The sequence below is a fragment of the Haliaeetus albicilla genome, chromosome 19 (assembly GCF_947461875.1).
Source record: "Haliaeetus albicilla chromosome 19, bHalAlb1.1, whole genome shotgun sequence".
NCBI lineage: Eukaryota > Metazoa > Chordata > Aves > Accipitriformes > Accipitridae > Haliaeetus > Haliaeetus albicilla.
The window spans coordinates 6405085-6423693 of record NC_091501.1 but is presented as its reverse complement, the minus strand read 5'-3'; the positions used below and the strand labels follow the sequence as shown (position 1 = coordinate 6423693).

At 42.3% G+C, this 18609-nt stretch overlaps 1 protein-coding gene across 1 annotated transcript in view; it reads left to right on the top strand.

The window, feature by feature from the left end:
• Positions 1–1837: 1837 nt before the first annotated feature.
• Positions 1838–18609, top strand: part of STAB2 (stabilin 2) — an 87747-nt gene continuing 70975 nt past the window's right edge. Inside the window, exons 1-8 of the mRNA XM_069807455.1 lie at positions 1838–2328; positions 6735–6868; positions 7701–7816; positions 11815–11900; positions 12737–12806; positions 15245–15340; positions 15645–15770; positions 17705–17901. Of these exons, the coding sequence (XP_069663556.1) occupies positions 2245–2328; positions 6735–6868; positions 7701–7816; positions 11815–11900; positions 12737–12806; positions 15245–15340; positions 15645–15770; positions 17705–17901 (909 nt within the window). The 5' untranslated portion in view covers positions 1838–2244. The remainder of the gene's footprint in view (positions 2329–6734; positions 6869–7700; positions 7817–11814; positions 11901–12736; positions 12807–15244; positions 15341–15644; positions 15771–17704; positions 17902–18609) is intronic.

Here is an 18609-nt window from a genome sequence, read left to right as displayed (position 1 = left end):
CAGCACGGACAACAGCCCCGGAGCCACCGGCTGCCCAGTACCTCAGGCACTGGCCAGACCAGTATCCCAGCTCCCCGCCTGGCTAGCGGCTCCGCTGCCACGCTGCACCGGCTGCTTGAAGTGCCGGGGTCCCCCCTTCCCACCCCCCGAGACCCCGTGGAGCCCCGTCCTGTCTCCAGGTGACCTATTAGCCTCTATTTCTGCCCAGAGCAGGGCAGGAGCTGGGCAGAGTTATAGTTAGAGCCTGGCTCGGTCTGTATTCAACCCCCGCAAATGAGGAAAATCCCCATCGCCAACACGAGGAAAGGGTGGCCGGTCCCTCCGGAGCAGGGAAAGCGATCGTCGCGGCAGTCAGCAGCGACACGAAGGGAGAGGAAGGAAAGGGAAAAAGGGTTTACTTCACACAAATGCCTATACGGGAGGTAAGAGCAGATAACAAGAGAGCTGATGCATGTTACTTTTTATCTCGATCTACAGGACAGGAAAGGGATGTGCTTGATTTACGGCTCCTTTCATCGCTGCGCTGCCTGAAGTGGCAACAGGCAAGAAACCCGGCTGACCTCAAGCCGCCGCAGAAGCTGTCAGCTCCTGCCATCGCACACACAGGGACCAGGCAAACGTGTTTTGCCCAGGTAGCGCAGACCCTGCCCAGCCAGCCACCCTGCCCGCGCTCCAGCAAGGCACACCTGCAGGAGAGGAAGGATAGGTTTTACTCCCAAATATCCCACGGAGGATGGGATGCGGCCATGGGCTATCATCACACAGGAGAGAAGATCCTCCAGGATTCTGCTCTTTCGGAGAAAAACCTGAGCCATTCCTTCTGCCCAGCCAGATCGTACATTGTATGCAAAACCAAAGTAACATGAAAGGCCTTGACCTCCAGAAAGAGAAGCGGCACTTCTCAGGGCCGTATGTACCATCAGCATGTACACCGCAACCCCTGGCTGCTATCTTGTCTGCATAAACAAGAAATTATTTACTTTCCTCATTGTACAGCAGAAAGGAACAGGATCTGACGAGCACACAGGAAACGTCTTGCCCAGCCATCTCCTACCAGCAATTTTGCAATATTCAGTTAGAGCACATAACAAAAGTAGATGAATTTGTGTATTATACATGTATCACCACTGGGTTCTTTAGGAAGACAATACAGAGTTCAAGATAATAGGTTACAACTGCATCGAGTGTTATATTTGTGGTCTAAAGGTGAATGTGGCATCTAGCCATGACTACAAATAGGAATTTGGGAGAAAGCACTATGTTTACAGCCACTGTGGACTCTTCAAAAACTTAACCTAGCTTCAAAGCACAACTTTGTATTAAGGCACCCTTATGGGGTGCCTTCAGATGACAATGTCAGGGGCCCAAAGCAAAGCTGGCAAACTGGAGGCAGCCAATTTATTAGATATTTAAGACATGGGAGAGGCTGCCCTTGCCAAACTGACCAGAGCAGCAGCAAAGAGCAGCACTAGAAAAGAGCTGAACAACTCTAAGAGAGAGAAACAGTCTTGCTTTTGGCAAATCAAAATGTCTGTCTACTCATCCCTCCTAATCATATGCCAGAAACATAGCTGAGTTAATTATTGTCTGCTTAGCTCCAGGAAATCAGTCAAAATGATTTAACAAAAAAAGCAAAAAGAGAAGAAAAAAAAAATCCCCCTTTTTATCTGGCTAACCAAAGCTGGAAGATGTTCTTTTGGCCTCCTGAGATAAAGTCGGTGGTACTTCTCCCAGAACTACATTTAGGGAAACCACCCTTACGTTATTAGGGCCGATAAGCCAGCTTCCAGAGATCCTTTGCTCTGCCTTAGATCAGTTGGACAAACGTAACGACAACAAGCACAGCAGTTACTCCAGTCCCCTCTCCATGCCCACCTAAAAGAAGAAAACATCTTCTGTCATAACAGTTCAGTGTCCTTGGTTTTGTGCTGTCAACAGCTTCAGAGAGAGGGATAAACGATCAGAGCCCTGTCAGGATATCCTGTCATTCAGTTAGGAAGGGTTTATTCAGCTTCGCAGTGAAAACTTTCGGCAAATACCCTGCGTTTTGGAATTTTTCCTGCCTGCAGGCAAGCTCCGCATGCTGCATCCTTCAGTCATTTTCCTTCAGAAAGCCAAGAGCCCTGTTACACTATTTGTCTAAGAATGTAGAAGAAATAGCACCTCTAACAAACAATCACTTTACGTCAAAATTTTAGTCCTCATGTCTGGAGGGCTCTGAAGGAAAAAATCAAATTCTTCACAATGGAAAAAAATTCAGTTGTTTTATTCTTTTTGGCTTTTTTGGCTGCAGTGAAACCGTATTTGACATCACAAGTCCCAGATGAGGTAAGAAGCAGCTTTTTATTTAAGTAATGAATTATCATATGTCTGTATTACACTATGAGGTGGGGGTTGCTTCACTGTTATAGGGAGAATAGTTATCAGATACTGTATCTTATAGAAGAAAAACCTACTTTAACAGTCACTGATGCATATGACACTGAATTATGAACTAAGAGCTCTGTAATTCAGTCCTCTGAAATATCAGAAATGCATCTGTTTATTCCACATGAGAATTTGACTCAAAGGGCATGTCATGAGTACACTGAAAAAGTCTCTTAAAAATGGCAAACATGGCAAAAGACTGTAGCTGACACATTCATCAAAAGCAACAAGAGAAAACCATTAGAATTTCTGTTAAGTCAGAAGATGAACACAGAAATTTTTCAATAGTGAAAATTATCCATTCTACTAACCACAAGGAAGAAATGCTATTTCAGATAGGCGGGGAAAAAATTCTAAGGAATTGAGCTTTTGGAAGTAATAGTACAAAGTTATAAATTTAAGTAAAAGACTTGTAGGCTTTTGGGGAAGTGGTGCATTTGCCACAGACAAATCCTACAATCTGTGGAATTTCACAAAATCTGTTTTCACCACCCTTGTAGAGAGGCAGAAAGTGTTGGGTTACAAATCTGAACCAGGAGTTCAACAGCAAGACATTCACTCATCTAAACTGTCTCACAACATGTGGCTTTAAATTCCTGCCTTCTGGAGAAAAATCACTTGTAGAAGACGAAACAAAAGGACAGGGAGAAATTGGGGGCGGGGGGGAAGCCACTCCCTGATTGTTTGGTTGGGTTTTTAAGTGGAAAAATACTTTGAAAAGTACAAACAAGTACTAGGAAATGTGTTAAACTTATTCCACCTCTAAAAAAAGAGCCACTAACAAATCACCTGTCTTCCATTTTCCCTAACAGCAAAAAGGGAAAATGAGGACATGGGAGAGAATGGAAATAACCCCACCATTCCAAAATAGTGTTTTATAGCTGGTGGTAGGGAAAGGGTATAACTTATTTTAATGTAGCTTTTACCTTTTCAAAATCTCTTTGAGTTTTCATGTTCAAAAAAGGAAATTTTGTGGAGTGCCTTTTCAATGACAACTCCTGCAATGAGATAATTTCAGCCACTCCTACCAATAGCTTTTGCACCTCTGAACCTGAATATCCTACAAGCCCAGCAATTTATCCAGCCTCAGACTCTTAACAGCTTACACCGGGCATCCGTGAGGAGCAGGGCTTCAGTAGCATACTTGGTTAAAGACTCAGAAAAGTCAGCCAACACTCTGAGTTTATGATTCTTCAACATTTAACAGTACTGATTTGACTCAGTGGAGATGCCCAGAGGAGTTAAGGTGCCCAGCCTGCGTGTTTGTGCTGTGTTGGTACTTGCTCTGGTGCGTGAGTCATCTCTCATTAAGGACGGGCCGTTAAGGTGGCTGCACTGGTGCTGAGCACCAGCGTTTTGAAAGGCTTGAAGCGTTCAAGCCCCCTTGTGTTGGCACCTCGTGAGGTGGTTTTGGATAGGCAGCAAGATGCAGAGATGCTCTGGTTTGAGTTCGCGGGAGCCACCTTAGACCTGAAGCCCGAAGAGCCACGTCAGTCCAGTGCCCCAGCAGTGCTGGGCTCTGCCGAGAGGGCAGGGAGGCTGCTCGGTCCTCCCGGCATGGCACCGCTTACCGCTGCTTTGCCAAATGGCTGATTGAGCTGCACCCACATTATACCCGTATCTGGGAAAAGGTCTCATTTTTGTTTCAAAGACGCCTGAAGTGCATCTACACAACAGTAAGAGGTTTCACTACCCAAATACTTGAATGTTACCCAAATCAGATTTCAACAGTACATTTATAAAGACTAAAATTTGACAACTAAATAGATGTTGAAATGTACTTATAACTGGGTGATGACTATCAAATGGAGTCCCTCACAGGTCATGAAACTTAATCTCCTTGTCAGTGTCTGTGATACATCCTCACAATCTTCACTACTGAAACGTGCTGCTATCACAAACATTGAAGGACAATAACTAACAAGGGGAGAAACCGCTGGGGTGAGGGCTTCATCCAGGACTACCAGGCTGTGGCACATGTAGAAATCCTGCCCAAGGTGCCAGTGTACCCACCCAGGCCAGCTGTGAGCTTCTGCAAATAGGCTGCAGCATCCCACACGTGCCCACAAGGGCCAACACTACCTGGACAGCACAGGGTTGCATTTGCACATATGTTTTTTGGGAATCCCTGGACAGAAATACTGGAGGATACCCATCGAGCAACACGTAACAGCAGTGCGATGGGCTCCATCCTTGGAAGTGGTGGCTTAGAATACACCCCGCACACCAAATGACCTGAAGCTCCTGCCATGAGGCTGCTGCACAAAGGGTTAATTTGCCAAGGCGGGGGACAGAGAAGACCTTGGAGGGGGAGTGTGCAGGTCCCATTCATGCACACGGGAATTGCCCAGACAGGCTGGGTCTGACGCTCCCCATCCAGGTGGGCTATTGGCAAACTGGGCAGGCTCCGGAGGAGGGCTGAGGGATGACTCAAGAATTGGGAAACAGGAGTCACGGCAGACAATTGAAGTAATGCTATTTATTTAGGTGCACAAAGAAAATGCACTTTGATCTCAGACTGTAAGTATTCATAGAAGGGAGTAGTGAACTCTCTAACAGAACAGATTCCTGCCTGTCGTGCAAGCTACAGAAGAGCAATGGCTGGAGACTGAAGCAAAACCATCACAGACAAATTGCGACAAAAGCAACATACCGTGGTTTGTTTCTCCACAACTGACCATTTCCAAACCAAATGAATGCTTTCTAAAAAAATCTTCTTGTTCAAACTAAATTTCATGCAAGAAGCTCCGTTATCCTGTATTATGCTCCTCTGGTATAATTGTCCTTCTGGCTTTACAATCTGGGAAACTACTTAAAACGTCCACAGGCAACTATTAATATATGTAAATATTTTCAAATGGATGATGCTGCTAGAACTGGCCCTTACATACATACACACACATGCATGCACACACAGTGAGCAGGTACAGGTTTTCAAGATAAATATTAAGCATTTCCTTACGTTGGCCTAATAATGATTCAAACATTGCCTTAATTGACTACACGACTGCTTAATTGAAATACCATTTAGAGAGTTCATTTCAATTCTATTGTGTCAGATAGGAAGTGTCTCATGGCCAATATTGCTTGAGTGAGTTAAGACCACCTAAATGGGTCCATACTTAGAGAACAGTGGATGAATGGTTATCTTGGAATAGAAAATGGAGCACTTCACGGTCCTTCCTCTCCAAAATGATGATTTCATTTATTACTTTTTATTGTTTTTTAAAGATTGTATTTTGCATTAGATCATTTCTCACTGTGAATTATGAACTTACTTCTACAAATACTCACTGGGTAGAAAGAAGATGAAGCCAACGTTAGATGGAGTTCAGCAAAGACTTTTTGCTTTAAAATAGGTCGACTGTTTAAGTAGTAGGAAACAGACACTATTTTTGGTATATAGACATTTTCAAACCTATGATTTCTGCAACCACAAAACACAATGCCACTGCTGTGACAATACCCTAAGCCTTTTCTCCTTTTTGCCACCTTCTGAAGTCATTTGTCAGATTTGCATTCTCGAAACTGGGACCTCCACAGTGAGGGGCACAAGCCCTTGGCAGTTGAGCTAGAGGACTACAGCCAGGTTTCCCAAGCTGGGCAGGTTCCTTCTGTGGCTTTCTCTAGGTAAAAAAAACAGAGGACGCTGCTCTTCTCAGTGTGCTCTGGTAGGGTCAGACCCACAACTTCTACCAGATTTGAATGCAAAGCTAGACGCCATTCTTTTACGCCAGTTTGAAGATACCAGCCATAGTCCTTTAGTTCAATACGGTAACGCTGATAATATGAAACCCACTTTTGAGAGGAACAAAGGTTTGTGCTGTGCTCCGTATGCACAGAGCCACGAGCAACTTCCTCCACACCTTATGTTTAGTTTTGCCGTTGAATGGAGAAGGCACTTGCCGGCACTTGTCTTTCTCCATCCTGCTTTGGGTTTGCATGGCAACTTTAGAACTAACGCTCCATAGGCTGATGCTGGCTCAGTAACCTGGCTTTTAAGTCTGCTGAACTTAGCATTTGTCGATAAAGCATTCTTAGGAGAAATAGGACACTTAGTAGGGTTTATCTGGCAGTGGTTGGACATATTTAGTGCAGGGAAGACTACCGCAAAGCCCTAATATGTGGCCTATTACCTAGCTTAGCTCCAGAGCGGAGAACTCCTGCTGAACAGGATAGAGAGCTTGTGGCTGTGAGTGAGCACAAAGCTGAGTTAAATCTGTCATTTTTCAGCAATACCACTGGGGGCAGAGTTAAACCAACTCAGAGAACTTTTTCTTCCTTTTTTAATTAATCTTCTATTACAGATGAAGAAGCAATGTGATCAAAAGCTGCTCATTCGAATGAAAACTGAATGTGTACCTTGCTCGTTAAACCTCGAAACCCAGTGCCCTGCTGGTTACACCAAAATTACCAATGGGACCGGGATACCGGACTGCAGGTACCTCTTCTGTCAGAGTTTTTTTCTGTGAATATTGTTCTCCTTGAATTGGAAAATGTTAATTCATATTACAAATGCTCTATTCTATGAATTTTTCTTAAGGAACATTTATCATTGGCTTCACCAGCTCCAGAATTCAAGCTTCATTCAGAGTACTTCAAGCCTGCAAGCCTAAAGTTAATCAGCAATGGTATAAGAGGAAAATAAACATTGCTATCCATGGCCTACCCGATTTTCTTTTGAGCGATATCATAAAATCACTTCTTTGTGTATTCTGCATACCTGATATGAATGATATATATCATATGCTAAATATATATTATCATATAAATGATATTTATATATCTTTCATATCATATGTTATCACACAAATAACAGATTTTTCAAACTGGGGATGTGTAGGGGGGTAAAGGGCAGGAAGAAATATCTCAAAACAAATTTGAAGTCTTGCCTTTCAGATTGAAAAAAAAAAAAAGAAAAGCGGTATTTTAGGGGAAAAGTAACTATTTTGAGCTTATGTGGCATTTAAAAAACCTTGATATTAAATAATTTTTAAATACTATTTCAGATCAAAATTTAGAGAAAACTGCTGTGCTTAGGTTGCAGAAATGAAAAAAAAGATAAATATATACTATGCAAAAGAAACAGCTTCACAGATCTTTTTAGACCTCAATGTGCAATCTATGTTTTAATGAAGAAAAAAAGGCAGATCAATACAACTAAGCTTAAAGTGCTCTTGTCTGACACTGAAAGGAGAGGAGGTTAAGAATTTCATTTTTCCCCACAGGAGGCTTTTAAGTACTTTAAAGCAGCTCCAACTTCTTTTCCTCAGGTATTATCTAGAAATTAAAACACACACACTTTCTTTTCCTGGATGTCGGCATCATTGTATGAAGGAATTTGAACAACCTGAGTGCTGCCAGGGACACTGGGGCCCAGACTGCATGGGTAAGCTCTTTTTTTTTTTTTTTTTTTTTTTGATAGAATTTGAGTAGTAAAGCAGTGATTTTTCTTCTTTTCAGAAACTATTGCCATGAGAAGTTTGCTTCTCAGAGCTTATTAGAGGAGTAGAAATAATCAGCAGTTTTCAGCCAAAACTCAGAGGATTCAGAGAGAAACCCATATTCAAAGCTTCATTTAAAAAGAAAAATTCATAGAAAAATTAAGAAAACTCAGGGAACCCTCTTGGTTTTGAGTTTTTCAAAACAAATCATTTCAGTCGATGCCTGCAAAATGACTTTTCATTCAGAAGGCTCTCCACAACAGATTTTAAAACCTTAAATTTTCAAACCACAAGTTTAAATGTTTCCTTTTAGGTCAAAAATATCCCCACCTGAGTCTGAAATTTTTCCAAATCTCTTTAATTCTTTACTTTTTGATGCAAGGAGGCTCTTTTCTTTCAGCTCAACTTGAAACAGTTTTTCCCTGTAAGTTTTTTGAACCTCTAGCAAATGCTAAAGGCCATTACTGAAGCAGGGGTAATCAGGAGTGCCTCTCGTCCTGCTGCCCCTTCCTCAGAAAAAGCCTTTCAGCATCTCCACAAGTGCATCAAACCCCAGGCTACTGAGCTGGGCATCAAAACCCACAGAGGAAATTTCCCTGCCCAGACAGAGCGTTTCCTCCTTCAGTTAACAGGGTCAAGGTCTGGTTCAACGTCTGTGAAGTCCTTTTGTCCACAAAATAGATTAAAAAATACATCATTTTAGCCCAAGCTATGATATCAGCCCTTTATTTACTAAAGCAAAATAGTCAAACCCCAACTTACAGCTACTTCTATAGAAAAGACAGGCAAATAGCCGAGGATGTAGTGTGTGGGCACGTCTTCTTCTGAAGATAACCACTCGTGTGGTGATTTACCATCTTTCCGCCAAATGCAGCCTAAGTGCCCGGTAGAAGGAAGGCAACGCTACACATGATCATCATTCAGGGTGCGCTGGGAGGCCGCGCGAGGGGCATCGGTATTTCTGGAGAGGGGCAGAGCTCGCTGCCCTGCCTGTGGGAAGGAGGCTGCAGGGGCAAGGAAGCCCTCTCTTCCTTCGGACAAACTTCCTGGCCCCAAAAAGCAAAGAATCAAGGTCTCAGCATTGTTTCTGCTGTCATCTGGAGGAAGAAAAAAGATCTGTGCATTTTTCGCAATCTCTCTAAGAGCGAATGGCACGCCTTGAAATGTCTGGAGGAAAGCCGGTCCTTCCTGAGGCCAGAGAAAAATCCCTGACTAGGGGTTTACTTCACATTTAGCATCTGATGGCAAGGACAAAATTAGGTCTTAAATAGCACTCTGACTTCCTTAAACGATAGCACACATTGAAACACACAGTGTGAATGAAAGATGCTTTGTCCCCTTCTCTCCCCACAAGGCCCCCCCCAAGCCAACCAGCCACACATGTATCCCTCTGTAAAAAGGCATCAAGGAAAAAGGGAAAAGGACAGAGGGAGGAAGGTCCAGGGGAAAAGAGCACAGCCCTTTAACACTGGCAGTATCATCCAACCACCGATACCACAGCTGGTGGAGCCCAGATGTCCTACTGATGGGCTCCAGCAGGAGCTACTCCCTACCCCAGCTCAGGTTCCCACTCTGGGCAAGTATTTACACGGCTTCAACAAAAAGCCTGGGTACCAACTGAAGGTGCGTGGTATGAGCAACTGAGTAGAAAGCACTGTAAGAATAAAGAAAAAAAAGTGAAAAGGAAAAAAAAAAAGGCCAAGAAGGAAGATAAGAAACCTAATTCTGTCAACTCGTATGGTCCAAAATACATCTTTACAAGTTCTACCCACTGCTTCAGCCTGCAGGGAGTCAGATGAAGAGAAGTAATCCAAGAGGCTGCATTTGAAAACGCTTGGGAAGTGCTGAATTAAACTCTACGAGGCAAAAAAGCTGATAGATTTAAGCTCCTTTGGCCTAGATATCAAGATTTGGCCTTCATACTCTGACAGCTGTCAAAGCTAAGCAGAAGCATCTCTTTCCTACTACTCTTCAAAAAACATCCTCAACAAAAGCAAAGGTCTCGCTTCTCCCCAGTGCCGGGGTGGTGGCAAACGACCGTGCCAGCATCGCTCCAGTGTCCCAGCATGGCCTCCTGTGGTCCTGCCGGCCAGGGGAAGCGCTTTATCTGCCTGACCAAACTCTTATAACTACATGGTAATGTGCTAAACTTCTGATAAAGCTGTCCCTTGGTGGTGGTATCAAAACAAGAGAGAAGAGGCAGTGAAGACAAGGGGAAGTGTGGTGAATGCCAACTGCAAAAAACCTGTTTTGTCAGCAATTTTAAAGTACGTTTTCCTCGAAATTATACCATAAACTCTGAGTTTTCTCTGTCTTTGCACATTCAAATAAAAGCATCAGTGCAGGTAAAATTGTTTCCCTTCAGAGCAAATATTAAACAGTTTGCATCTACGTCAGCCCTAGAGATGAGATTTAGCTATCACACGGTAGCCAGGAAACAAGATTCACTAAAAGCTACTTGAAAGATTCTGTAAGTATATGGATTTATTACTTTACCTAAATTCTGGCTATTTCATCTCAATTCTTAATAAAACTTTTTATCTCAGCAAGTATGTGATAAACTGCACCAAAATTTTCATCTTCAAATTTATTGGTTTTTCACAAGAAGCTTACTCAGATCCAACAGACCTCACAGACTCATTATTAAGGAATAAATTAAGAAATATTAACAGAATGGTATAAAGCCAAAGCCTTCACTAAAATTAGGTGTATATATACACACATCTACTTATTTGCTCATCACTGTGTCCAAAACAAATTCATTTTCATGAAAACTTCCCCATGACTTAAACACTCTAAATCAGGATTAAATTACTCAGTGGGAGCACAAACCCAGTGCTGCTCATCTCCACCTACACAACAAACTGAGACTCTTCACAAGCAATAAATCTATCAGTAAGGTACAGCAGAGAACCTGTGAGGGCAGTAGGAGTTTGATACATTTAGATACCACCTGCATCAGGATTATGGTACCTAATGGGAACTCCAGTTATGGGAAGAAAGGGCTTATGGAAGGGAGTTAATAAATCATTTCCACAGAGAGGCTGCACAACTATAAAAAATAAGGTTATCCCTACAGGGGGAAAAACCTGACAGAGCAATCTGACTGAAAATTACTGTAATATGTATTTCCTATAGGTAACCTTTCAGTAAAAATCTGAATATTGAAAAATTTCAACCAAAATTTAAACTATTTTCATTTGGAAATACAGTCGTCATTTCTTATCCTCTCCTGCTGGCTGGGGTTTTTGGTCAGCGTCTGTCTCACCTGGTATACCACTAACTGTAATCATGGTTTTAGCAGCAGAGGATCTGAAAAGCATAGCACATCTTTGGCACCCAAGTTTTACGAGTAACCACAGCCCATTGGACAGCAGTGGGTTATGAGATAGCCGAATTTCAATTTCCAAGATCATTTGAATCAAATATCACAGTCTTATGGGAGGCAGCAGGGAAGAGGAAAAACTTCCCACATAAAGCAAATGCAATTTGTGGGGAAAAGAAAAAGGCCTATTTAAACTCTAACGTAGCATCAGATAGAATTCTGACAGCAAATTTTCAATCAGAGTTGTATTAACATAAAGAAGAAGTGGTCAGGCAAACTCTGCTTGCATCAAAAAAGCTAACAGTTTAGAGTGCCTGCAGATAGAGATGGACTAGCAGGGACAAAATCGATGTGGTACTTTAGAATAAGAAAACTATTTTTTGTGCAATCCTTTGATCACCGTCACTGGCTTAAGTTCCCAGACTAGAGCGGCTGATGGTCTCTGCTGAAGCTGAGATTCTAATGAAGAGATTTGGGCAGCTGCAAAACAGCAGCCGTCACTTGAGGTCCCTGCCTGGCCCAAAACCCTGCAGCCTCCGAGGCTGTCCCCCCTAATGTGCAAGGGGAGCAAAAGGGTCAGAGCAAGCTGGCTGATGGCTTAAACGTTGTCATTTCTAGCATGTCCCGGAGGAGCTGCGTCACCCTGCAACCGGAGAGGACGCTGCTCCCAGGGTATAAACGGGGATGGAACGTGCACTTGTCAGGTACGTCCTTTCTTTCAAATGAACAAATGTAACGACAGCATGTAAGCTCTGCTAAGAAATACCGCATATTACATTGTATAAATGCATTAAAGGAAAGTATTTCAGAAACAGCAGAGATGATCTGCTTGGAGTTCATTTTTTGCTTGGATTGCACTAATCTTCACACTATTATTTCTACAGACTTGAGCATGTTCAGGTGAAATTAAAAAGTTCTTCCATCTTGCCTTCCTGAAACAGGTGTTTTGAGTTCCCCTATTTTTTAGAGTGTCCTATTACTTATGACTTTTTGCCCTAATTAGAAAGTACTTATACTTGGGACTACACTCTCAATACAATGTCCCTTTGCTGAGGGTGCAATGTGCAGTGCTTAATAACTTCAGCCAAAAAGATTTTTTAAAAAAACAACTCAAATGAATCTTTTCTACCTCCCCCTCTACTGGTTAATCTTTCCATTACATCAAAAAGCACATCTCCTGGGGACAGGTAAAAGAGAGACAGAGTAAGAAGTAGTCAGAAAATACAAGCTAACAATTGTAAGGATGCTTTAGGTATTAGGCTTGATTACTGTTCTTTATTGTTAACTTGATATTCAGAACATCTGATTTGAAGCATAAGATCTAAAAATTATTTTTAAAAAAGGCAGAGAGAGGAGGGGGGGAATCATTCAAAAGACAATGTTTTCTAGATTGCAGTAGTTATTTCTGATTTGCTGATTGAATCTTTTGTGTTATTTTCTTTTGGCAGCTAAAGATGCTGTTTTCAGGCTGCTAAGCTTATCAATCTGTATAGAGGTAGATGAGAAACTTACGGTTTGATTTCCATTCTATAATTCACAGAAAGGGTTTGGTGGGACAGCCTGTGAAAAATGTGCTGAAGATAATCTCTTTGGTCCTTACTGCACATCAGGTAAGACTGAGCTTTCTTTATTGAAATGGGGATAAGAAGGTGGGTGAAATCTGTATTCAGACACTAAGAAATCACAGTGAAACGGGTAGAGGGTCTAAGGGTTTCCCATCAAGAGCTGCTGTCTGCTTCAGGGAACACAACAGCGAAAGAAAATAGGCAGCTACTCAATTCCTCATTCACAGTGGGGCTGGATTCAACTCAGGACTGTACAGACAACACTCTCAGTGTAGTGCTACAAAAATATCTTAATCTTGTCTTGAATATTTTTTTCATAGCCAACAGTCAAATAAATTAGGGATTGGAATAATCTGTGTGTTCGTGGAGGTATGCCTCCCTGTTAGCCCGTTATTGTGTTATCCACTTTTCACCCTAAATTATGGATTTGCATTTATTTGATCTAAATACAGGAGGTTGTTATGGTACTTAAAACATTGGGTGGGAACATACCAAATGCATAATTTATAGTAGCTTACAGTGTTTTAGTACGGTTTCTAAATACATCTACAAACTGGACCATCTGTATTAAGGCATGAAATACTCATGGCATTTAAATCAGTACATCGGACTCAAAAAAGGCCATTTTGAATCAGGGCAATAGTCCTTCTAGCCTAGTATCCCCTGTGGGAGGCCAATAGTTGATATCCAGGGAAAGAGTAAAAGCAGCCAGAGACCGCATTCAAATTCTAGTGTTTAAAGGCTCCTCCTGAATCCATCCTCCATAAATTACCTACCTTGGCTCTGAGTCCAATTTGCTTTTACTCTCCACAGTATCCTGTGCCAGGGAGCTCCACAATTCAGTCAAAAGTGCGAAAAAGGATGGGTTTGGTTTAGTTTGGGGTTTTGGCTGGTAGAGGATTTCATTGGTTGGCCATACTTGTATTAGGAGAAGCAGGACATTGAGGGAGGGATCAGAGCTATGTGCACTATTTAAAATGTGTATCACAAGTGTATATATTTGTATAATATTTTCCAGTTTTGCCTGTTTCTTAATGATTTCTAGTATTTTGTTTGCCTTCCTGACCCCAGCTGAGCATTAAAGCAATACATCAGAAAACTGCCTGAAAAAAAAATATTAAGAAACATCTCTTTCTTAACTGGTAATAGTTATTTATCTCTAAGTAAAACTCTTTTTGTTCCCTCAAGATGTACAGAAAGTTACTTCTAAAAAGGGTCACGAACGGCCTCACTTTAAATGATCTGCATTGGCCTTTTTACACTAATCCTATACCACTGCTGACTCAAAAGGCCCTTTTTCCACCAGCTGTCCACTGGATGCCAGTGTTGATACACAGAAATGTAACTGAGCCAACATTTTCATGAAAATAGGGTACTTGAATGAATTTAATATCATAAATGTAATTATTTTCCAAGAAGCTACTGGAGGATTCAACTGCATATTAATTTAAGCAATATTTTACACTTCAGCTTTCAGATATTTGAACTCGTCCAAGTTTTCTAAGCACCTATAAATATTGTGCATTTATGACTAACTGCCTTTCAGCAACGCCCTGGATGCTCCTCGTTTTTGTGTTAGGACTACTAATGTAGGTAGAATACTACTAATTAATTAGTGTAGGTGATTTGCATGAATACAGGATACGTTTGCAAAGGGAAGGAGATACGCAACATCACTGCAGCTTAAACATGAAGTCACCAGTACAACTCTGTACATCTTAGAGGCTTTTCCAAGTGTAATTGTACAGGGCCTTTTTAAAAAGCATCACTACCATAACTGAAACAATTATAACTATAAAGCCTTTTAAGTACACATAAGGCTTCAGAAACCACTTATAAAGGGGTCTCATAGTTGCCTGAACTCTGAATAGGGAATCATGTGCACATACTGTCACAAGGTTTATAACCAGAAATGACAGAATATAGGAATAGGACCAGAAAAAAGCCTGCGACCTACACAGTGCCTAATTATCCTTTTAACTAAATAAATTGTGTCCGGGGGAGGGGGGGGGATGACACGGGACCTCACAAAACTCATCTCTTCTGGAGGTGTTTGAGAGAGGCAAACAGAATTGAAGCCAAAATGAGCAATTTATTAATAGTTATAAAAATGGTCCATGTTACACATAATATTCGATTTTGGCTCAAGACTGTATGTCAAATTTTACAAGTTTTATGGTATTAGCAACTAGTCAGTTTGGTGTTTATAGTGTGTGTCCTGAAGATTTGCAAGCCCTCAGGCTATTATCAGCCTGCAAAAATCAGTATGTTATTTACTGATGTACGCAGCTGTGAGTATTGACCTTCTCATTAATGGAATCCTATAAATTCAGGAACTCGGGTCAAAGCTTGGTTTTGAAACATTACACTTTGTAATATTTAACCTGTTGTTGGCCAGGACACTGTTTGCTATGGGTAAACACTAACAATGTCTTTCTGAACACCATTATTATTCAGTAAAGCCAATCCATCTCTCCATATAGTTTGCAACTGTGTTCACGGAGTATGCAACAGTGGAATTACAGGGGATGGAAGATGCACTTGCTTGTCTGGATACAAAGGGCTCAGCTGTGATCAGCGTAAGTAAATTGTTTTCTAAGTAAGATATATTCAACAGCTCTGACACCGTTAGAATTGGTGAGGATGAATGTAAAATTAGACCGAGGCCAGTCACTCTAGAGCAACCAAACATACACCAGACCTCAAACCCTGCATGTGGGCTCCCATAGCCATCATCACCACTTCAACCGCCAGAAAAATGATGACAGCAATGGGATCGATGGTCCCTAGATCGAGTGTACTTTGAACTAGTATACCGCAGAACACAACGCCTCCTGGCAGAGCGTGCTGACACAGCTTAACCTGTCGCACTCTGTCCCTCAGCAATAGCGGAATGCGAGGCCTTGCGGTGCCCTGAAAACTCCAGATGCACCGCCTCAGGTGAGGATGGAAGACAACTGCAATGCACGTGCCTGCCCAACTACCACGGGGATGGTACACGATGTGAACGTGAGTAATTTTCATGCCCACCGAGTTCTTTGTATACAACATAATTGGTATTATAGTTCAGATATTGAATGCCCTTTTGAACCACGTCTCACCATCTAATTGTTCTTGGGTTCATATCACAAAGCAGTCTTACGTGTACCGACTAGATTCCTTCAGGATGAAACTAAACCCTAAAATGTGCTTCAGAAGCACATGATTCCAATTGCTAACAAGCTTCAGTCCATGCAACCAGACTAAAGCTAGTAAACCCCCTTAAAATACATAGTGTGGATATTGGGCCATCAGTACTTGCAAATCCATTCCCATCACATCCCTCTACTTGCTAAAGTTCAACCTTATAGTTTGCTTCCATAAAAATAAACAACAACAACCAAGGGCTTATATTTATTGAATATCCATCATGTGGTGGCTCAGCTTCATCACTAAGCATAAACTCTACGGGCAAGTAAACCTCATTTGAGCTTCCCTATTTTTCATGAAACAAAGCTAAGAGTATCTCAGCTAGACGTAAAAGTCTACCTTAAAGTTGTCTTTATAGACTCCTTAACTTGCCATTGAATAGTCTGATTTTATTACAAGAGTTCAGATTTTCTTTCCTCTACTTACATTATGTCTTACAGCACCAGCTATTTAGGAAATGTCAGCTTGGATCAGGCCACAAGTACAATACTTCTTATCCTGTCTGGCAACATTTACCTTGAGTCCTCTTGGTCCTAACTATGGTGTCACCCTCTCTGAATAGGCTTGAACACCATCCAAGAGCAAGACATCAGAAAGTCACTCCTCAGGGAATGTGATGTTCTTCTAGTAGACAGCATAGGCAAGTGAGAGACAAAGAAATTGCAGCAACCAGCAGAGAAGGATGCTAGTATCCCTACATCTCTCAGGTTTTGTATTGATGCAGTCTGCGTGGATGTTGCTCCTCTGTCCCAATGCCTTTAGATACCATGGTCATCTGTGGCTTGAGCCAGTGTCTTTTACATTTGACTGGCTGGGAAGCAGAGGACAAGCAACTCCAGCACAGCTAAGCACTTAAGTGAGGATGGCAGTGGCTGCCCCAGGCGCTGCTTGGAGGTGGCATTGCTTGTGGTCAATTTGAGCACGTGAATGTGTGTGTACACGCGTGATTTCACACCAGAACAGAAGGGAAGGCTTGAAAGAGTGAAGCTGAGCATTGCCAACTCTCTCAGTCCCAGCTGAGAGGGAAGAAAGGGAGGAGGAAAGGGGAAGAAAATTAGCAACACCACCTTTTAGGTGAGTCCAGGGCCTGCCACCTTCCAGGTACAATGTGTGCTTGACCATATCCTAAACTGGACACAAAGCTGTGAGCAGGTGTTCTCCAAGCACTGCTGGACTATGAACAAGGACAAACAATGCCATTGCCTTGAAAAAAAGGGCTCACGGAAATAACTAGTGAGCTTCCAGTCCAGTCCTGAAACTAAAGCAGTGTGGAAGACTCGACTAAAGCACTTGCTGGCCAGTTTTCCGTATAGCTGAACGGATGACGTTATATTGTTTAATTACCGGAAAGAAAACAGTGAAGGCCTATTGTATTGAGAAATATTTTCCAACTGATCTAACATGCTTAAAGCTTGTACAGACCTCATATCACCTACCTGACCTTCTCTGGTTAAAATCCACCAGAGAACAGGGAAACAGTTGTGATATTTTAATGAGCACGTTACATGTTTTAATCTGTTTATAACTCAATTTGCCAAGTTAAGTGATTATTTCTGGTCAAAAGCAAACAGTTGGTTGCGACGTTAGTATAAACACATTCCTCCCTTCTCTCTTCATGCTGCCACAATACCTTGTTATGAGAAGTTTAGTCCACCCGGGCTTTGTTTGGCATGGAGGTGCTCTGGCATATCCTCGTCTTCAATTTCAGAACTGTGGGCAGTAACTCATTTACTTCACTTCTTTTTTTCCACAAGCTATCAACCCATGCTCCAAAAAGGTCTGCGATCCTAACGCTGACTGCATTTACCTCGGACCAAATCGGCACAAATGTACCTGTCGAGAAGGTTACCGAGGGGACGGTCAAGTCTGCTTACCCATAGACCCTTGCCAAGCAATATATGGGAATTGCCCTGCCCAGTCTACCATTTGCATCTACGACGGTCCAGGAAAGGTTAGTGTTGAACGGGTGTCCCAGACATTTCTTATGTCAACTGCCTAGGAAGGTATAACGCTTTCTTCACTGAAAAGAAGCCCTGAGGGTATGGGAACAGGTCTCGGGGAGCCCAAGCTCTACTCCTAGCTTTGGCGTAAGCCCCACCGGTGACCAGGCATGAGTCCCTTTACCTCCCTCTCTATGCATCTACATGGTGCTTTCCCCTCTGAAAATGGGAATGGCAATAGTGTGCTTTTTCCTAGAATATTTTGGCTCAGATTTGCCTCCCCAAAATGAAGGCACTGAAATGAAGCTTCTCCCAGCTAAATTTTCTCTCTCTGACCACAGTGGGTTTGTAAGACCGGTAGGCTTCTTACACAGATACCGCAGATAAATACCTACAGTGAATGTATTTAGGAAAGAATTAATTTGGGTCTCTGAGGACTACCAAAAATGTCACCATATAGAGGCTGCACATTATTCACGCTGTCAGGAACTGGCTCAGGTTTCCATGCGTAAAACTCCTGCCACCGAGAACTCGAGACTTCAGAAGACCATGCCTGTTTTGCCTGGATACCCTGAAGAGCCAAAAAGGGAGTCAGTCATCCAGGGTCATCCTGCAGTTCATGTTCATATAAGTGCTGCTGCACCTCGCTTGTTAATAATATGCGTTGGCACTCGTTTTGCGAGGCAGAGGGCTGTGGAAACAGAGGTAAAAAATTTGAC